Genomic DNA, 20319 nt, shown 5'->3' on the forward strand with positions numbered 1-20319 from the left:
AGAGAAAGAGCGTCCTTCCCATCCAATGTGAGCAACATGTTTCACATCGGTCGGGTTCCCAATCTGTATCTTGGGCTCTTTCTCATTCTCTGCAACAATTTTCACAACATCAGAACGAAAAAAATAAAACTGTTTTTTTTTAAAAATTAAAATTTACGATATTGAACGAGCATAGTATCGAAAGGTAGAACAGATATAAGGATTGAAAGTTATGTGATCTTGCAAAGGAAAGAAATTCTGTGGACTCACCAAAGATACGAGAGATGCATCTCAAGCCTTTCAATAGGCCCTTCATTGATGAAACCTTCAAGTTGACCTAACTTGCACATCAAGAAACACGTATCACCCTTTTCTGATACAAAACAGAACCCCATGAGAATGTTCAATCCTGACACGAGATTATAATGAGGTTATTGTAGTATCTGTCACATTGAAAATGCCCAATATGCATCTCTACTCACATTGCTCATAGATGAACCCAACCAAAGGAACAAATATATATATAATATATATATATATATTATATTGTTTTCCGTACTCTCTTCCCTTGGGGCTGTGACTCTCAATTAACAAAGAGACGAAGAGAGAATTCTCGATCCTTTTTTCCCATTTTCTTCGAGCCCAAGGCATCCATTTTTTTTTTTTACATTTGAGCAAGGACACGTGGCAATATACGGTTGGCTTGCATGGTTTTAAGTCAATGGAGATAAGGAAGATTTCCGGTAAAATTTTGTGTTGCAAAAAAAAAAAACTTAATTAACCCAAAATTAGAGAATTTACGACTAATCAGACGGTTGCTTATGTTCTGTCTAAGCGCGGTTGGAACCGGAACCGAACCGAAAGGCTTAAATAACAAGGCTCAATTTGGACACCTTTTGCTTTGATGTACAAGTCAACTGCATATTCTTCCAGTTCATATAAAATCAATTTAAAATAAAAACGTACAATCCCAATAAAATTTCATACATATCTAATAACAAAAAATTAAAACGGTTAATCAATTCAGATTATTTGCATTTAAGTGTAGTTCATGTTGAAACCTCAGAAATCGAATCGAAGATATTCCATATACCGGCCGAAAAGCATTAGATATTATTCAAGAAATTAAACTAATAGCAATACAAATACGCATAGTGTAATATAGCAGGTCAAACGATTATTTAATAGCAGTAAACCATGGCGATGTCGTCGTCGTCGTCTCCATTCAGTGGTGATGGTGGCCGGACTCGCTATCGCTGCCGTCGCTGCTGCCTTCGTCGCCATAGACAGTTAGATATGCGAAGCAGCAACCAGAAATTCCCAATATCACTAACAAAAGGGGTAGAACAACGAACAACAGATCGCCAAACATCGCTCTTCTTCTTCTTTCAGAGAATCGGTGTTTAGGGTTTAGCTAGAAAGAAACCTTGAAGCTAGGGTTTGTCCTTTTCTCTCTTCTTGGTTTATGTTTGGGAGCTTTTGCGTGTATATATATATACACACATATACACACGCGAGTGAAGGAGAGGAGGATATGTTTTGGCCATGTATCGTTTGATTTCGGCGTGCTTTAGAGTTGTAAATGCTTAGATTGTGTGTTGTATAGTTTGCACGCTCTGCATCCATATATATTCATTGTGGATATTTTGTTTTTTTTTTTTCAATCAATGCGCATGCATGTAATATGCAATATATGTGTCATCTTTACCATGCATGACCACGGGAGGCCTAAGAAGGGCCCAAATTTAAGATTTGATTAAATGAAATGTTATCATTATCACTATTCAATTTATTTCCGGTCGCTAATTATTAACTATTATTTTATGATAGATAATTAAAACCCTACATCGTACTTTATAAAACAATTATTGAAAAAAAAAAAAGAGATGAACTTGCAGCTATTTTTATTTTATAAAAAAACCTCTAAATTTGCAATCTTTCCTCATATAAAATACGAATTTATCCAACGAAGTCAGGATCGAGAATATGGTTTGAATTTTCATTGGAAAATTCCAACGGATATAGGTTAGAAATTTTCGTTGGACTGACAACATTTTCGATGGATCAGAATCATCGGTTGTGTGTTTCCGACAGCCCATTCCTCGCTGAACCTGGTCCATATCGTAGATTGGTGGGACGATTGATTAATCTCACGGTTACTCGTCCGGAACTGTTGACTCGGTGCATATGCGGTCTCAGTTCATACAGCAACCAAGGCTCACTGGGATGCCGCTCTTCATGTTGTCAGCTTTTTGAAATGCGACCCAGGTCCGGGTCTCTTGTTCCACTCAGATTACAACCTGAGGTTAAGAGGTTGGTGCGATGTGGATTATGCCGGATGTCCGTTCACCCGGAAATCGGTCTCCGGCTAGTACGTCCAACACCAATGTTGTGGAAGATGAAGAAGCAGTCGATTCCATCTTTGTCTTCGGCCAAATCAGAGTATTGTGCGATGCGTGTGATCACTGGATCAAGAACGTTCTCTCCAGCCTTTGTGTCGATCATTCGGAGCAGATGCTGCTGTTCTGTGACAGTCAATCGTGTAAGTATAAATTGCACTCACCGACTTGAGGGGGTATTAGCCGGGAATATCTTCTCATTAAGTTGGATGTATTGTGTATCGGGTTAGTTGCCAATTGTTGTTAGATTTCTTGTATATTCTCCTGATGATTTTCCTACGCTTTTCGGTGTGTACACAAGCTGTATATATGTTCGGTTTTGACTGTCGATAATACACACAAAATTGTTCATCATGTCCTTGGCTTCGTGACACGGGTGCTTCTTACTGGTGGTAGGCTCTAACCCACAAACGTGTGCAACTCAGACACAGTGGCAAAGCGATGATCGCAAGCAAGCGAGGGTCCAACCATCCCCTAATGAGTCCATGAGTGGTCAAACCGAGAATTGCATCGACCACACATCTCCCTAATAAACTTGTTGAAGCCGTTGGGTTGTGGAGACACGACCACCACCGCTTGGAAACAGCTTGCCTGAACGGTTTTCGCTCGGTTCACCCGATGAGTCAGGCTGGCTGCTAGACATCACGGCTCTTTTTGACGTGCTCCCCTTTCGAGACGAGGAACTGGGTCTCTCAGATTCATTCTGCATAGGTAGCAGATACATTACAAAATATACATATACATACAACTCCAACCATATTTGAAGTTCATGGAAATTCCATATCTTGAGACGCCATAGTCGAAAATCTCAAGATTGATTTAAAGTTGCAACCTTGTTCGAATTCAGGCAACCTTAATTAGTCGAGAAAAAGTCATAAACATGTCCATATTCGAGAATTGTTGAAATGTTAGACTTCTACACGACATCTCATCATGTTCCTTGCTAGAGACCGATTCTTACGGATGCGACGCCAAACCCAACTGCCTTTAGCGAGTGCTAGGCCACCCAAAACGAACCTGTTTATCAAATCTTTACTTCTCTGATTCATCACTCAGAACTTGCGAGGGAAGAAAAAAGACGGGCAAATAAAGAAAGGTTAATTTCGACCTCGATCTCAGCTTACAAACTAGTATGAAAATGCCGTGTTTTCAAGTCCTCGATTCTTCTCGAACGTCCCGTCGTCACGCGAACCTCGTTCTCGGACCAGAAACTTCGAGCCCCTTCTTCCCATCTAACGGGTTTGATGAAAACCTTTATCCACACTTTTGGTTTTTTTTTTTTGTTACATGAGAGAGAAATAGAGGGAGAGAGAGTTTTGTCCTAAGCTTTACGTATGCGATTGAATTTCCCATTATTTTTTCTAAATCAAATGTCCGCTTGTCCTTTTGATGTTTGAAGTCCCTTTCATGTTCAAACAGTCGAGTAATTCAAATAAGCTTTTAACTATTATTATCGATGATTGTATCCATGTTTGAAAATAAAAAAAAAAGCAAAGATTTAAAAAAATATATATATATGCTTTGTTCTTGAATTCTCAGATTATAAAGCGAAAACATTTTATACTCGCAGCCACAGGCAGATCGTGAATAATATTATTACTTTAAGGAATTAGTAGAAATACAAACAAACGCATAATACGGTAAATCAAACATAAGCAACAGTAGTAGTGGTAGTAATAAAAGAGCGAAGCTCATGGGCAGGCATGGGGATGCTGCCGTCTCGATCCATGTCTCAGTGATGGCCGTCGTCTCCGTGCCCGCTTTTGCAATCCACAAAGAAAGCGGCGACACACGCCAGACATCCCAACAGCGCAATCGCCAGCGAGCCGTAAAGCAGCACGTCGTAAAGCATCTCGAGGTTCGGTTTCAAGGGTTTCGAGAAAAAAAAAACTTGAAGGGTTTGTTCTGTTTTTCTTTTCTTTCTTGGCTTAAGCTTGGGAGCTTTCACATATACATACACACATATATATATACAAGTCATTTGATTCCGGTGTGCTTCAGAGCTGTAAATGCTTAGATTGTGTGTTGCACTCTGCATTCATTCGTTGCGGATATTTTGTTTGTTTTTCAATCAATGCGCATACGGTCTCTACCACGGTTTCAATACGGGCCACCGATATAAAATCGAATGATTATATGATTATTTTGAAACCGAACCCGAACCAAATGAAAAAATGGGTGTATTTATCCTAAAAGAACCGTACCCGAATTGAATATAGTTTAACCACATCGAATCGAATTAATATAAAAACCGAATGGTTATATTTTATCAAAATCGAAATAACCAAACCTTGATATAATCTAACCGAAACCCGACCCGAATAAAGCCCACCCAAATGCACCCTTCTGCACTAATTTGTTCACTATTCTGATACATGGGCGTCTACCAAAAAGTAAATAAATAAACCTTTGTCGCAAAAAAAAAAAGAAAAAAAATTTCTCAAGTGACTGAAAGATTCTTTGGGACAAGAGTGCTAATGGGTATTACTTCCAAAGGATGTTGGAGACTCCTCACCAAACCATGAATGACCTCATTGGCATATCTCTTCCCCTGGGGATCCTTCATCAGTATGCTCAGAACATCCGGTGGTATAACTGGTGCAGGCCTTACCTTCATCTTCTTCCCCTCCATTTCCTTCCCGTTCAAGCTGTGACATCAAAATATACATACATACATACTCTCTCAGTGCCGCCATGGAAATGATGCAGAGGGTTTTTCGAGTTTTTTTTTCTTAACCTGTTGAGAATGTGAAGCATGTTGGGCCATTCAGAAAGCTTGAAATAGACATCCACCACATCGGGTTTTCTCACAGCGAACTTGTTGATCTGTCCGTAACGCGTGCATGTCGCCTTCAAGTCGGACCTGCATGGGTTTGTAAACCTAAGCACGGTTGTCCTCGGGACATCGATCCTAAAGATAGTCAGCTTCTTCCCTGCTACGCTTATCGAGTGCTCTGCTATTGCCCTTTCTTTGCCATCCTCTGACTGCGAAAACTCAGATGATTAAACTACACTTAACGTCCAATGGGTTCGAGCAAGAAAACATTAAATCTTTTACCTCAAACTCGACGAAAGCAGTTGCGCTCGAGGAGCCCAAGAAAAACCTAGAAATGTTGCATCCACAGAACCCAAGTGCTTCTTTAATCTGATTTGAACTTATATCATGTGTCAGGGATTGAATCTTCACTGTCCGGGTCGGTTCCTTCACTAATGCAATAGGGACATCAGGATCACCAATCACATCTGGAATCTGCATCCTGCCTTCTTCTGCTGCATCTTCCTGCGAAGTTGCCTCCACAAGTACATTGCGATTATTTACCAAGACATCAGTTTTCTTTAGAGCCATTTGAGCTGCTTCTTTTGTCTGGAATCATGACATCAATGAGACAGTCAGTGAGCAGAAAAAGCCTTTCAGTTTCATAAAACGAGTGTACGAGGAAATGAAATGAAGTGGATGACTCCTTAGAACTAACCTCAAATGTCACAAAAGCATCCCTGTAAATGCACCCTTCAACAGAAGCAACTTCTTTCACGCCAGAGATGTGCCCGCAAGAATTGAAGGCAGTGTGGATATGTTTCTTGCAACTTTCTGGAGTCAAAAACCTGACCAGTACAGTTTTGTGGGCGAATTCTCCGGAAGAAAATGCATATGAACTCTGTTCTGTTTCCTTTGTATTCGGGGAATAAGCCAAAGTGGCCTGACTGGGAGGTGCTGCTCTGGTTTCTTCCTCCTTTCTTCCTTGGGAATTTGTACTCTCTTTGCTTACGGAATCATCTTTGGATACAGATTTATCTTTCTCAGTACCCATGTCATTGTCAAATGGAAAACGCTTGATGCAATCTAATACAAGGTTAATGCTCATGATATTTTCGTTTCCACTCCCACTCCCGGGTACAGTCATATTTGTGTTTCCAGAACTTTCTGATAAATTGGTACTTTTACTCTCGCTAATTGCCAGGTCTCCGGTCATCTGATCATGATTTTTCCCCTTAAGCAAGCAGTCCAATTGTTTGGCCTTTTGAAGACTACCTGACTGCTCCGGCGTATCATTTGCCTTGGAGCTACTTTCTGGATTGAGAGAATCACATATCATCTTACCAAATCGATTGTCTTGATCACCAGACAAACTACCATGGCTTTTCCCTTTGCCGGTAAATGTCCTGGAACTATCATCCATAGCCTCAAACATAACAGATGACTTAGCCTTATGAACTGGCTTCGAGTTTCCCCAAGCCTCAATGATTTTAGCCCAAGGTAGTTTTTCTTGATGGGTTTGCCCAGTTTCAGATGTTTCATTCTCACACCTCCGCTCCTCCAGAAGGTCAAGTTTTTCAACTGACTCTAATTCCGAAACCTTCGTGTTTGTCAAGTCGGAGCTGTCTGAACAACTGTCCAATTGTTCGGCCTTCAAAGGAATGGCTTTTTCTGTCTCATGGGAAGTCTCAATTCCTGAAACACATTGGGTAACACTCTGAGATGCTGTTTCAGACACTGACGATTCTGTCTTGGTCAGAGAATCTTCACACTTTGTTTGTTCAGAATTCTTCAGCGAGCTGACCTCCTCAGAAGTAGTGACACCCGATGTATCTCCCGAAGAACATTCTTTTGTAGAAACCTCAGCCGAGTTTGCAGAAATCGTTGAACCGGATTCCAGACCAGAAGTCTTTTCCGCAACGTATGAGTTTCCAACTATCTTTTGTTTTAAATTAGTTAGTATACCTCCCAAAGAGTACCATGATGCATTCTTCTGGGCAGAATCTCTGCACATCGAAGATGATTACAGTGTAGCAAAACAATCTTCAGCCCCATAACCATTTCCACAAAGAGAAAAACACTTAATAAATCAACAATTATCATACAGACATCAACAGGGAATCATATCTAGTAATACGAGTTATGGAACATTCCACAGAATTCTGAGAAGGACCCATCACCACATCCCATTTTAGTATCCCGTCACTAACCTTCAGGCAGATTATGCTCAGTCTCTCAAGCCACTATTAAGCACATCCGATGTTTAAATATGGAGAAGAATCCAGATGTTTATCATATCATATGAATCAAATAAGATCATCATTTACTGTAAGAAATCCTGAAAAGGTAACCAGAGTTGTAGTAAAAGAAGGGTATCTTACGAGAAAGAACAAAAAAAATACTCACTTGTTCGCGGAAGACTCAGACTTCAGCACATCATTCCGGCCATCGCTCGGAGAGGAAGGAGAAGAACTCCACCTCCTTGTCGATAAGACGAACCCTAGACCCAAAACACGTATCATAAAAAACGCGCAGACCAATGAGGGGGGAAAACTCGCATTGGAGGAAAAAAGCACCATCAAATCAGGTTTCGACGAAAAGGGTTTTTCGGGTTTCACCTCTACTGCTGAAATGGAGAGCTGGTTTGGGAAGAAGAAGACGAGCGATCGCCATTTCTGAGATCAATCAGTGTTGAGTCCTCCCATCCAAGGAAGGAACAGACACGAAAAGAAAGGGTTTTAGGGGTTTTAAGGAAGAGACAGAACCCTGCTTTTGTATTTTCCAGTACCTTAACCTCCTCATTCTTGGTAAGTCCGGTTTGATCCGGTTTATTTTGGTTTTCCTTCTTCATGTACTGAGGGAGGCCAACCTCGTTGTAAAAACAGTTCTGGTCTGTCAACCGGTCATTTGACCCAAAACCGTAATAGAAATCATGATTGTGACCCGGTCATTTGGTTGAGATAACCGGATCTCAATGGCTACCAATTTCGGTTTAATTTGTTCTTTCCCCATTGATGTATGACAGGTTTTTACACTTCCATTCTGAGAAGAGAACTGAATAAGTACTTGTTTCAAATTACAGGTACTCTTTCTGAGACATGAAAAACACAGAAGAGAGATGGATTATTTCTGCTCTTGTGACTTTGCCTGAAGTGCTCCATTGTCGCCGCCGTTTTTTTTTTGTCTCTTCTCCCAGAAGATTGGCTCTTTGAGTTTTTCCAGTTTCTTCTTCATTATCCGAACCCTCATTTCTTCTTCCCAGAGCTCATGCTGAGGAGCTCGAAGCTTCTAATGGCGGAATCGACAGGCCCGGGCCTTGTAACCGCAGAAGCACGGGTGGTGAAAGGCGATGACTTAGACTCATAAACTTGTTGAAGCCGTTGGGTTGTGGAGACACGACCACCACCGCTTGGAAACAGCTTGCCTGAACGGTTTTCGCTCGGTTCACCCGATGAGTCAGGCTGGCTGCTAGACATCACGGCTCTTTTTGACGTGCTCCCCTTTCGAGACGAGGAACTGGGTCTCTCAGATTCATTCTGCATAGGTAGCAGATACATTACAAAATATACATATACATACAACTCCAACCATATTTGAAGTTCATGGAAATTCCATATCTTGAGACGCCATAGTCGAAAATCTCAAGATTGATTTAAAGTTGCAACCTTGTTCGAATTCAGGCAACCTTAATTAGTCGAGAAAAAGTCATAAACATGTCCATATTCGAGAATTGTTGAAATGTTAGACTTTTATACTGACACCGTGATGCATTTAGGGACGCAAAAGGAGATGAAGAGACACTAACCAATTCCTTAGAAGATGGTATATTACCATCAGAAGATCGATGTCTAGTGCCGTCACCCTGAACGCCATTGCTTTTAACATTTCGTCTGGTGAATGCCTCAACCGCACCTAAGAATCTCTCTCGGAGATCCTGTCCCACTGAACATAATAGGAAATCAGCCTGTGAAATTTGTTCTATCTTCTATAAGGATATATTGCTTCGACAAGCTTTCTGACACCCAAAACACAAAAATATTGACAAGAATTTGACATTTGTATAAGAGGCTAAGAGCTAAGGACTTGAAAGATAATATACCTTCCCTAGGCTTTTCAGCTCTTTCTGCAGATGGTCCTGGAGGGTCTAATGCTGGTCTTGGATTTGGCTGTAGAGAGAAACGATAATATACTAAGGTGAGGGATTTCAGACCAATTTTTCAGTCCTAAGACTCGGTTCTTCACATGTTAATCCGGAAGGAGAAACTGACCCTTTGCCTCGAACTTGAATTAATCTGAGGATACTTCAAGATTGTCCAGTCAAATACATAGTCGAGCTGATAACCTGCACGCAACGCATTTATAAAATTTTAAGACAGACAATGGTCGGTCTCTGCAAGAAAAGTTCATAATGATGGATAATGTAGAGCAAATAAATACCAGCAAGCAAGAGGTCTCTAACCTTCCCGAATGAAAAGATCCCTGAAAAGTCTCTTGAGGTACGAGTAATCAGGTTTGTCCTCGAACCTCAATGATCGGCAGTAATGGAAATATGATGTAAACTCTGATGGGAATGACTTGCAAAGAACCTGAAATCAGTAAAACCAATTAATTTTGAAAAGTAGTAGACGTCGAATGAAATGATAAAATAATTACAGAATCTTATGGAATGTAAACAACAATGTACCTCTACAGGAGTAAGAGTCTTCTTTTCACTGATTTTGTCGTATTTCTGCTTCTTGGTACCAGCTTTCAGGCCTTGCCAAGGAAGACTGAGAGAGGAGAAGGCATAGAAAAAACGAGGTTAATGATTTCATTCATGTTCTTATAGAAAACTACCAACAAACGGGAAATCAAAAGCAGTTTCCTACCTTCCCCTCAGAAAATACATCAGCACATAACCAAGAGACTCCAGGTCATCTCTTCTACTTTGCTCTGTAAGCAAATACAAGAGATGGACACATGACCAAGATATTTTTTTTCATACAAAGAAAAAGCCACTGCAATGTATATGAGCTGAAAAACACTTCATACCAATCCCTAGGTGTGTGTTGACACTTGCATACCGAGCAGTCCCCGTAAGATTCTTGTTTTCCCTGTACGAAAATTAAAACTAGCTCTCATGATGCAAGCATGGAAAGAGAGTGGTCGAATGAAAACCTAGAAAGGGTCCTGAATAAAATTGCTGAGACAGGACTTAAACCTACAATTCTGTTCCACGCTCTAAATTTATCTGATGATGGTGAAATCAGGGCAAAATTCATGAAAGTTTTAGAAGAACCACCAATACAGTACAGCATAGAGTACATCAAATTGTGAAAATAAGACATAAACATAAAAAACAACCCACAATTATACAATATCCTAGAGCCGGGTGAGCTTTCATTTTTCACCTGTATGGTATGTGCTTGTGCGTCTGAAGATCTCTATACTTTTTAGCAAGACCATAATCGATGATGTACACCTGAAATGAAATTAAAATATGTTAAACAAGATGTGTCTTTGATAATTTCCATACCATAAGAATTAGATCAAGACTAACTCTAGAAGTAACCTGGTTAGCTTTGCGCCCCAGCCCCATCAAAAAGTTGTCGGGTTTAATATCACGGTGAAGAAATCCCCGAGAATGCATGTACTCGACTCTGCTTATCTGCCGACGATATTCAGAGACATAGGTAAAGCAATGTGTTAAATTTATCAGTCTGACAAGACGACACAGATCAAGTGCATACTTACTAACTGATCAGCGAGCATTAAGACAGCTTTCAAAGACACCTTCCGATTACAGTAATTGAACAGGTCCTCCAAGCTTGGACCAAGAAGGTCAATAACCATACAATTATATTCACCCTCAACCCCAGACCATTTGAGATGGGGAATACCCGCTGAATCAAAAGGAAACATAGAGTTCAAGCCATTGAAAGAGACATAAAAGATCAACCAGATAAGAATACAACAACGAGGTTAGATAACTTGAAAAAAAAAAACTCACTCCCTCCTTGAAGAAGCATGTATATTTTGGATTCATAGTGAAGTTGAGGATGCCTGGTCTTAACAGATTCCTAACAACAGGAGCAAACGCATGCTTTAGAACTGATAACCACAAAAATATTTTAAACTCAGATACAAATATGGAGCTTCCAACCTCGAAAATCCAGTGTTCAAAAACTGAAACACCTTATAACAATCAGAGCTGATTAATATATTTTACTCAACCCATCTCCAGGTGCGAGATTTATTCAAGCCCTTAACTACATATGTCTAGCAACAAGACCAATCAATTTCGAAGCAAAAAATTGTAAATTTCTGCAAAAATCCCAGGGAAAAAAATTAAGAAACAATGAAGAATTTGAGCAGATATCATATCATAATCACACAGTAAATTATATAACTTATGAAGCGAGATTAAATCAAATTCATAGTATACCAGCTTAACAGCAACTTCTTCTCCAGTTTGGACATTAACACCTGAAGGAAAACAAAAACATATAAAAAAGAGGAATTCACAGTCAGATTTGCTCCCGAAAACCATTAAGAACCCTACACAAGAGCCAGAAAATACCCAAAAAGATTCAACAAACTGAACTAAGAATATTAGCTGATTATTTGAATAGCCATACCTAAATAAAGTTCACCAAACGATCCACTGCCGATCTTTCTACCCAACTTAAACTTGCCGCCGATTACGTTATCCATCGCTTGATTCCGATAGGAAAATCACAACTTCCGAAGAATCTGAACCCAGAATCCGATTCAACAGCAGGCTGCAGATGGTCCTGGAGGGTCTAATGCTGGTCTTGGATTTGGCTGTAGAGAGAAACGATAATATACTAAGGTGAGGGATTTCAGACCAATTTTTCAGTCCTATGTGGTCTGTGCAAATCTTATTCCTCCCCAATCTGTAATCTGACAGAGCTAAGCCCTAGTTACTAGAACATCAGACGGAACAATATTGAGATCAACTTTTACATCAAGTAGAAACAAAGTAGCCAGAGAGTAGCTGAACCAACAACAACACCCGGGTGACGGATTTTCTCGGGAAAGTTCAGGACTCGCGATGGAAAAAACGCGAGTCTGCCAACTCTTTGCAAGGGAAAATGGAAAAAAAGGAAAGAACCCAGAAGAAGAATCAAGCGACGACGATATCCGGGGGCAAGAAATTTGGAGATATGGATTTTCCCTCGGGAATTTCTTGGAGATCCTCGAAGAAAATAGGGGAAAACACAGAGAAAGAAATGGCGCCGGGAAATGGTAAGGAATGAATCTAAGGGAGATGAAGGAAGACGGCCTTGCAGATATTACATGAATATATTCAGTTATTTAATTTATTATTATCAATATGATTACATTATGGGAAAATCTTTAAAAAAAATAACAGGAAAAGCAATTTAAAACTAATAATAACAATTGGCTAAGTGTGTTTGACCAGTGATTGCCTGGTTGATATTTGATTATCATGATATATATTACATTCGTATATCATAAGAACCAAATTCTTAGGCATAACCTTAGGCAACGCATAATCTTTGTAAAGATTTGTCAATCAATAAATAGATGAACAACAAATGTCACACGAGTTTCTCATTACACCCACTTGGTCCAATGAAAGTATAATAACAGAAATTCCAGAAATCTAGACACTGCTACAAGTAACCATCAGTAAATAACCTGAGAGTTAAACAACTACTCAAAGGGGAAGAATTTTTTTTTTTTTTGGATAATCCGGAAGTTCACCGCATCTTTGACCCGACTACATCTTCCAGAAAACCGGAGAAGTCCAGGTGAATATCCCTCTTCACATTTGGATTTAAAACCAGGATAATGACATGTTTTGAATGTTTGGGTAGACGGGAAGAAGTTGAGAAACCATACCTTTTGTGTTCTTTGATTCTAACTCTCGGTTCAGAAATTTTAAACTGAAGGAATATATACAAACTTCGTTTTTGATGTTACGAGGTTTTTGATGGGTCATTTAAAGGGTCGACAGCGGTAAATAAATTTACCGTGGCGTCTAAAATTGCAGGTTCATAAAGAAGTAGAGGTAAAGCTGCCTAGTATATTCCATAACCAATCGGCATCCGGTTCAGCTTGTTGAAATTCTATCTTTATAGCCAAACGGTTTCACCTTTTTAGACCTGAATTATCTTAATTTGGGTAACTTCCATTGGATAATTTTGGTCCGACCACCAAAACAGGCCATATACCGACAACAAATTTCAACTGGTACACAGCCTAAACCGGAACCAAATCAAATCAAATCAAATAATCAGACGAAGGCATCCAACCAAGTACACTGTGTCCAACACTAAACTTCATCTTGAACAAATTGGTTACAACAACTTAGTTCAAAAGCCAAACACCAAATCTCTCTCTCTCTGTGAAACATATTTACCTTTTTTTCTGTTCGCTTTTGCCAACTAAACACCCTTTTGAACAAGAGAACACGAATCAAAAAACATCATCATCCTATGTGAACTGTCTGTTCCAACCCTTAAACCTCCCCCCCCCCGTCGACAGTTTGTTTAGAGGAATCTCGTTTCTTTGACATTTCTTCTACTTCCATATGTTGCACTTCCAGATGCTTCGAATCGGGTTGATCACTCCTAATTGTGATTTCACTTTTGCCATTCTCCTCAGTATGTCCAAAGCTGAGGCCTTTCGCCCTGACGAAAAATAACTCTACTTTCTCTCGACCCCCCGTTGGCCAAGAAATCATTTTACCGGGGAACAAACAGAAAAGTATTTGAAGTCTGGAGGTTCAACCAGAAGAACTGGACTTACCCTCTTCTTTCTCGGGAACTTCTTCTATTTGCGGTGGCAAGAGATTCAAGAAGCTCCCATGGTGGGTGGTGGTTGATGATTCGTCCTCTGTTTCAATGTATTTATACCCATCTGTTAGAATAACCTTTACCCATGAAGAAAATACTATGCAAATTCCAAGAAACAAAAACCAAGAACCGACATAGTTATAACTTACCCAATGTGTTTCTTTAAACATATAAAACGACCACTTGTTTTATTCGCATAAGTAATGTGCAATTTCTGGAAAAACTAAATGAATCCCAGGTGATGATCTTACAGGAACTAAGTCTGCCACTTGTTTTATTCGCATAATAGATAAGGAAAAGCATTTACCAAAGAGGGATTTGATTGATGGTCGCTTTGGCTTTGTGCTCTTCTTCTTCAGCTCAGCTGCACATTAACAGGGAAATAATCAATATATATACTATAGAGAAAAACAAGCAGTGTAAATTACATGAAGAATTAATACTCTCTTAACAAAAAAAAGGAAGAGAAAAAGTGAAGTACCCATCCCTGATAACTGGTCATCATTTACGATTTCAACGTTCTTGTAAGTATAACCCACAAAGTTCATGTCCTTGGATGAGAGCATCTGCCCGGGAAAAAAAAAAGACAGCTTCAGTTTAAGAAAGCTAATAATAAAAAGAACGCTACACTTAAAATAACGCGATCCAATTCCTTTTAGTTTGTTATGTACTAACTCCATATCTTTTGAAAGTTTCTGCTCTCATGTTGATATAGAAGCTGATATAGCTTCAGGGGTGAAATAGGTTATCTCAACCCTTTAAATGATTGCTGAAAATATTCCATATATTTTTTTTGTAATATTGCTCGCATGTAATCTTTAAGCCAATATTCTATCATCTAGATCCCACTGCATTGATTCTGTCTCAATGATACTTAAAAAGAGTAAGAACATAATTGCCTATGCATTACCTTCCTCCATGGACCCGACTTTGCCGATTTTGGAACTTGATTGTCAGTCTGTGCCAAAAAGGATCAAGAAGAGAACAGTCAGTTTTTTTTTACCGAAGGCAAGATTTGAATAAAATGACACTAATTTTTTATTAAATCAACATTTTCAATAAAAAAAAAGGGTATTAACCACTAAATTACCTCTTCAAATTTTTCAAAATTCTGGGTGTCCAACTCATCATTGACTCGGGGAATAAAGGCGGCTTTCATTTGATACAATCTGTTCCACTCGACACCTCCGAACCAGGGGTGAGCCTAAAGAAGAAAAATGCCAAAGAGATCATTTCGGGTTTCCCAAAATTCTTAGAAAAATAGCAACTTCGAATCTCAAAGTGGATAATAGCACAAAATACCTTGATTTCATCTGGTCCTTTAGTTCCAAGCCTTTGTTCAACGTTGCATAATAGTCTGCTGATAAGATCCTTGGCTTCCAATGATAGTTTGGCCTCCTCTGGGAACTTCAGATAATTTCTCCAGTTTACTATCTGCAAAAAGGAGAACAAGGAAATCACCAAAGATATACAGTGAGAAACCACGGACAGAAAGAAAATAAAACAGAGAAATTCTAAGAAAATCGGAACTGACAATTCAAGATCACTCGAACGAAGTTTCCCTACTATATTCCAAACGTATAAGAAATAGTAAGAATGGGTTTATTACCTTCCTACATGTTGTCATTGGATCATCTGAATAAAATGGAGGATAGCCCACAAGCATTTCATACATAATGGCACCAAGAGACCACCTAAAGAGATACACGTGTTAACTGTTCATCCACATAAACCATTTGGGTAAAAGAACCCCAAAAGAGAAAGATCGAATAGTTGGCCACACCCTACCAATCACATTCCATGCCGTATCCTTTCTTCAGAAGTACTTCTGGGGCTATATAATCAGGAGTTCCAACAGTAGAATAAGCCTGTTATTTAGGTAATCAATTACATCCAACGCAAATTTCTATTCTGAAATGGGAATCTCTGAATTGCAACAGATGAGGCACAATCATGAAAACTCACAAGCATCCTTCTATTTCTCTGCCAGTTCTGCAGTTGTTCTTGTTGGGTGCGTCTTGGTGCAGCAGGACGACCATCACTTTGGAGAGCCCCGCTAAGGTTTTGTGTGACCGAGAAATCCTTTTCCTGGAGATTACTACAGTCTAGTGGTTTACATAATCCAAAATCCGATAATTTCATGTGCCCGTTTCTGTCAAGTAGCAGATTATCAGGCTTGATATCTCTGTAACACATCAGATAAAATTATGTATAATCAGAAGAAATGAAGAAACAAATACAGGGGCAAGTGAAAAATCCACATTGTTTGCTTAACTGACCTGTGGATATAGTTGTGCTTATGAATGGACTCGATAGCCAAGACAGTCTCTCCAACATAAAATCTGGCCTCATCCTCAGTAAGTGTATCTTTCCTCATTAGTAATGTCATCATATCCCCACCAGGGAGGTACTCCATAATTAGATACAAGTATTCTTCATCTTGGAAAGAACAATACAGTTTGACAATGCAATTGCTGTCAACCTCTGCAAGTAAATTTCTCTCTGCTTTCACATGTTCCACCTGAAAACCCGATTTCAACAAACACATCAACAAAATTAAAAGTCCTCCATTGAAAGAAACTGGAAAAAATCTGAATTACCTGGCCTCTGCGAAGCATCTCAGACTTTTTCAGTTTCTTCATTGCATATACATGTCCAGTAGCCTTCTCCCTGCAGATCCTAACCTGCATGTAGACAAAGAAAACACAAAACCACAAAAGAATACGGTCAGCGTTCAGGACAATGTGAATACGTGCACATCAGCATATCACCGGGAAAACAAAAGTTGATCGATAATACATGAGATGCAGAAAATTTTCTTGTACCTCTCCGAAAGCGCCTTTCCCAATCATTGTCAATGGCTCAAAGTCATCAGCTCCCATTTTATGTCTCTGACGCCGCATATACTCAGCTTCTTTCTTCTCCAAATCCTTCAGTAAGTTGTTTTGCTCCTCCTCTGAGACGTCAGCAGCAGCTAATTTCTTTTCTAGCATATTCCGCCTGCATCAATTTGTAAATACCACAAAAAAGAGCGAAGGGTTTGGATCGAAGTTACACATATAAATCATAGAAAATGCAAACAAGGAAAATAAAGCCATTGCTATTCAGGCACAATTAAAATCTTTTCAGCACTAGAAACAGATGTTATAATCGACAGAAACAAACAACAGAAGTGCTTATGTCAGGAGAGAAGTAGTCAGCTGAGGAAAAAATAAAGGCTCCATCAATATCAAACACTTGCCGTTAACACGTGCCAGATACTTAACCACCCGAAAGGCTTGTGACTTTAAAAACATAGATTTCATTGAGAGAACGGGATATCACATTCATTTTAAATCTAAAATCCTCTGGTCAGGAGAAATTGCATTCCATTTGACATTTCCTCAGCATATTCAGTCTACCTAGGGACAAGACTTTGTTTCCTAATTCTGCCCGAACCGTAAAAAACTATGTGGATAGTATTGGATTAACAATCCTATATCGGAAGGTAATAGAAAGCATGATACACTTTAAGGTGAAACAACAAGCCAACTTGAATTTCCCTAAACCCTGAATTGAGGAATCAATTAACACCATACCCAACAATCTTATTCGTGTAGCATGCCACAATTTTCTTTACAAGCTAAAAATTAGAAAGAAAATCTTCGGAGAATTGCTAATTAATTAACCCATCTGTAAAGCATACACTCATCATGTAAACTTTCATTCTAGCAATCCACAATGCGATTTTACTTGAAGCTATTAAGGTAAATAAATATCTCAGAGGAAAGAAATTACTTTATATCATACTCAGGCTCATTGTGGATGCCAACCGTAATCAAAACCCTTTTTCAATTCTATATTTTACTTCAATTGTAGTATTCAGATATATGGAAAATCCACGAGGAAAGATTGATGCCAATAAACGAAAACTTCATCATACATATGCAAAAACCAGTATTATGAAAACACATATAGATATCATACCGCTCCTTTCTTTCCTGCAGGCTCTGCATTTGCTTTTTGTAATGATTCTCAATATACTGTTTCGCAGCTTCAGCCTTCTGCTTAGTTACACTTGACAGTGCTTCCTCACCGGCTGCTTTCGAGCACTCCTTTACATTACTCGTAGTTTCCTTCTTTTTCGAGGGCTTCACCTTGTCTTTAGACTTTAACTTATTCAGCCAAGATCTGGCAGTCTCCATTTCCTCTACCTTCTACTTGCCTTATTTACAAATCAACGGGGAATTTGATTTGTGCGGATTGCGAATTTCACTCCAGCAATGAAGAACAATATTCATATGTCGAACCTACAACCCAGATAACGTCGTGTATTAGCTTACAGTGGCTCCCACAACACATCTATAGAAGCAAATCGAGATTATTAAGATTTAGATACGTTTTGGTCTCCACGAGTACAGATAACCTAAAATAAGAAACGTTTAGCCACAGAACGATAAAAAGAAACCAAACCGTATGAGAAGAAACGCATAAAAACACACAAGTGCGTCACTTTGCATGAATCCATGAACATGATTGTTCAAAACATGAAAATATATAGCGAATTGCAAAGCATGTAAATAGTTCAAAATCTCCCATAACAGCAAATGCACAATTTCCTTGAACAATATCTGATCATTGCCATATTTTCATGCATCCCAAGAAACTCAGTCTATAACCATTCAAATGACTGAATAAGAGAACAGACCAAACACAAGTTATACAACAGACAATCCCATTGTAATCATAGCACCGGATGCAATAAATCTGGAGTTTGAAAATTTTGCAGAATATAAAGACTAGCATTGAACTTATCAAATACATAAGCAGAAGCAAATGTAGCAAACAAATAAAAAACGAAAAACTTTTCATGTCCCGTATCTGAAACAACATCACTGGCCAATCCTATCAGTACAATGACATACCTGAATCGAAATTACAGAATTCCTTAGTATCATAACCCGATTAGATGATCAGTTGAAAGCAAAACGATACCCAATCGATCAAAAGGAACATACGAGTCTGCAAATGACATGAAGACACTAAATATACTCCGCTAAATTTGGGGAATTCAGAAACCAAGCAGGAAACCCTAGGTTGGGACAGTGAAAATGCGCCGAAACTCAGATCAAACGGTTCCACAAATGCTCAATTCGCAGAAAGGGAAAAGGATAAACTAAAGGGCCTCAAAAACCAACCGCGAGATTAGGAACACTGACAGAGAGAGAGAAAGCGCAGAGAGACAAAGGCCGTAGTGACCCGAAATTTATGGTAAGAAAACAAAGACGAGGATGAAAAAAAAACCCTCGAATTCGAGGGTTCGATTACTCAATTTCTCCTCTCTGTACTTCGATTTGTGGGTAGAATTTTGCAGAGAGAGAGAAAAGCTCTAACCTTTTCCTTTTTGTTGTTGCTCCCGTTCGATGTGTGTGAATGGCAAAGACTAAGCACACCACTGTCCTTCTGTGCCAATCCCTCTCCCCTCAGTTTTTTCTTTTCTTTTTTTTTTCCTTCTGGATGTGTCTTTTAAATTTTCGGGATCCTCATTATGTTAATTAGTTTTTAATCACCGTAATTAGGGGTTTAAATGGACGCAAAGCAACCAACTCGATTTTAATTATGTATTTGTGAAAGTATCATGATTCCGCGTGGAGCCCACAACGGGATAATGTCAAAAGGCAAGAACATAAATTTCAAAGCTATCGAAGAACATGTTTTTTTTTCCCTCTAATTATTTTGGCATGATATCTAAAGCATATAAAATTTGGGTTGATAAAATTAATTAAACGCCCCATTCTTCACGTAGTCATTCATACTTAAAACAAAATCGTTGAAAAAATATTGTAAACTCGATCAAGGCAGAAACGTGGGCGGATCCACATTCATTTGAATGGGTCACATGCCCCGTTTAGTTAATTATAAAATTTTAGTTTTAATAAAGTTTTAAATAAAATTGTTGAAAGAGCTTTAAATGATTGCTGAAAATATTCCATATATTTTTTTTGTAATATTGCTCGCATGTAATCTTTAAGCCAATATTCTATCATCTAGATCCCACTGCATTGATTCTGTCTCAATGATACTTAAAAAGAGTAAGAACATAATTGCCTATGCATTACCTTCCTCCATGGACCCGACTTTGCCGATTTTGGAACTTGATTGTCAGTCTGTGCCAAAAAGGATCAAGAAGAGAACAGTCAGTTTTTTTTTACCGAAGGCAAGATTTGAATAAAATGACACTAATTTTTTATTAAATCAACATTTTCAATAAAAAAAAAGGGTATTAACCACTAAATTACCTCTTCAAATTTTTCAAAATTCTGGGTGTCCAACTCATCATTGACTCGGGGAATAAAGGCGGCTTTCATTTGATACAATCTGT

The 20319-nt window shown here is 38.9% G+C and overlaps 4 protein-coding genes across 7 annotated transcripts in view; all 4 read right to left on the reverse strand.

The window, feature by feature from the left end:
* The window catches only part of LOC104822510 (CRIB domain-containing protein RIC5-like), a 1079-nt gene extending 784 nt beyond the window's left edge, over positions 1–295 (reverse strand). The window contains exons 1-2 of the mRNA XM_010553760.1: positions 250–295; positions 12–89 (exon numbers count right to left, since the gene is read on the reverse strand). Of these exons, the coding sequence (XP_010552062.1) occupies positions 12–89; positions 250–295 (124 nt within the window). The remainder of the gene's footprint in view (positions 1–11; positions 90–249) is intronic.
* Positions 296–4625: 4330 nt separating this feature from the next.
* On the reverse strand, positions 4626–7884 carry LOC104822237 (hyphally regulated cell wall protein 3). Its single transcript, XM_010553380.2, has 6 exons — positions 7752–7884; positions 7540–7633; positions 5852–7139; positions 5437–5742; positions 5116–5363; positions 4626–5026 (listed from the first exon to the last, which is right to left on the reverse strand). Exons 1-6 carry the CDS (start codon positions 7804–7806, stop codon positions 4819–4821), a joined length of 2199 nt encoding a protein of 732 aa, XP_010551682.1. The 5' UTR covers positions 7807–7884; the 3' UTR covers positions 4626–4818.
* A 234-nt stretch (positions 7885–8118) lies between these two features.
* On the reverse strand, positions 8119–11888 carry LOC104822236 (casein kinase 1-like protein 11). 2 transcript variants are annotated; one of them, XM_010553379.1, is made up of 14 exons: positions 11751–11888; positions 11558–11598; positions 11123–11192; positions 10867–11015; positions 10685–10780; positions 10524–10594; positions 10165–10226; positions 10002–10065; positions 9818–9902; positions 9593–9719; positions 9402–9475; positions 9233–9299; positions 8939–9075; positions 8119–8669 (listed from the first exon to the last, which is right to left on the reverse strand). In XM_010553379.1, the coding sequence occupies exons 1-14, from the start codon at positions 11824–11826 to the stop codon at positions 8379–8381; spliced, it is 1410 nt and encodes a 469-aa protein (XP_010551681.1). In that variant the 5' UTR covers positions 11827–11888; the 3' UTR covers positions 8119–8378. The 2 variants fall into 2 exon arrangements, with proteins under 2 accessions (XP_010551681.1, XP_019059064.1); XM_019203519.1 differs by having other exon boundaries at positions 10673–10780.
* Positions 11889–13774: 1886 nt separating this feature from the next.
* Positions 13775–19436, reverse strand: LOC104822241 (serine/threonine-protein kinase tricorner-like). Of its 3 annotated transcripts, none has more exons than XM_010553384.1 (14): positions 19332–19436; positions 17925–18247; positions 16784–16958; positions 16559–16642; positions 16238–16479; positions 15924–16143; positions 15747–15826; positions 15568–15652; positions 15261–15392; positions 15049–15162; positions 14869–14916; positions 14440–14524; positions 14266–14322; positions 13775–13998 (listed from the first exon to the last, which is right to left on the reverse strand). In XM_010553384.1, the coding sequence occupies exons 2-14, from the start codon at positions 18140–18142 to the stop codon at positions 13889–13891; spliced, it is 1650 nt and encodes a 549-aa protein (XP_010551686.1). In that variant the 5' UTR covers positions 18143–18247; positions 19332–19436; the 3' UTR covers positions 13775–13888. The 3 variants fall into 3 exon arrangements, with proteins under 3 accessions (XP_010551686.1, XP_010551688.1, XP_010551687.1); XM_010553386.2 differs by lacking the exon at positions 19332–19436 and adding an exon at positions 19136–19231 and having other exon boundaries at positions 13889–13998; XM_010553385.2 differs by lacking the exon at positions 19332–19436 and adding an exon at positions 18863–19117 and having other exon boundaries at positions 13889–13998.
* Between the last annotated feature and the right edge of the window lie 883 nt (positions 19437–20319).

This window comes from Tarenaya hassleriana, unplaced genomic scaffold (genome assembly GCF_000463585.1).
Source record: "Tarenaya hassleriana unplaced genomic scaffold, ASM46358v1 Cleome36, whole genome shotgun sequence".
NCBI classification, from domain to species: Eukaryota; Viridiplantae; Streptophyta; class Magnoliopsida; order Brassicales; family Cleomaceae; genus Tarenaya; species Tarenaya hassleriana.

Excerpts from the sequence above, each read along its gene's own strand:
- LOC104822237 (XM_010553380.2), bottom strand. The coding sequence starts at position 7,806 with ATGGCGATCGCTCGTCTTCTTCTTCCCAAACCAGCTCTCCATTTCAGC. Across the intron at positions 5,364-5,436 it reads CTGCTTTCGTCGAGTTTGAG|TCAGAGGATGGCAAAGAAAG; the intron begins GTAAAAGATTTA and ends GAGTTTTCGCAG. Across the intron at positions 5,027-5,115 it reads ATGCTTCACATTCTCAACAG|CTTGAACGGGAAGGAAATGG; the intron begins GTTAAGAAAAAA and ends TTGATGTCACAG.
- LOC104822236 (XM_019203519.1), bottom strand. The coding sequence starts at position 11,826 with ATGGATAACGTAATCGGCGGCAAGTTTAAGTTGGGTAGAAAGATCGGC. Across the intron at positions 9,300-9,401 it reads ATTCAAGTTCGAGGCAAAGG|CCAAATCCAAGACCAGCATT; the intron begins GTCAGTTTCTCC and ends TTCTCTCTACAG. Across the intron at positions 9,076-9,232 it reads AGCTGAAAAGCCTAGGGAAG|TGGGACAGGATCTCCGAGAG; the intron begins GTATATTATCTT and ends TATTATGTTCAG.
- LOC104822241 (XM_010553384.1), bottom strand. The coding sequence starts at position 18,142 with ATGGAGACTGCCAGATCTTGGCTGAATAAGTTAAAGTCTAAAGACAAG. Across the intron at positions 14,525-14,868 it reads AGTCGGGTCCATGGAGGAAG|ATGCTCTCATCCAAGGACAT; the intron begins GTAATGCATAGG and ends TTTCCCGGGCAG. Across the intron at positions 14,323-14,439 it reads TGACCAGTTATCAGGGATGG|CTGAGCTGAAGAAGAAGAGC; the intron begins GTACTTCACTTT and ends GTTAATGTGCAG.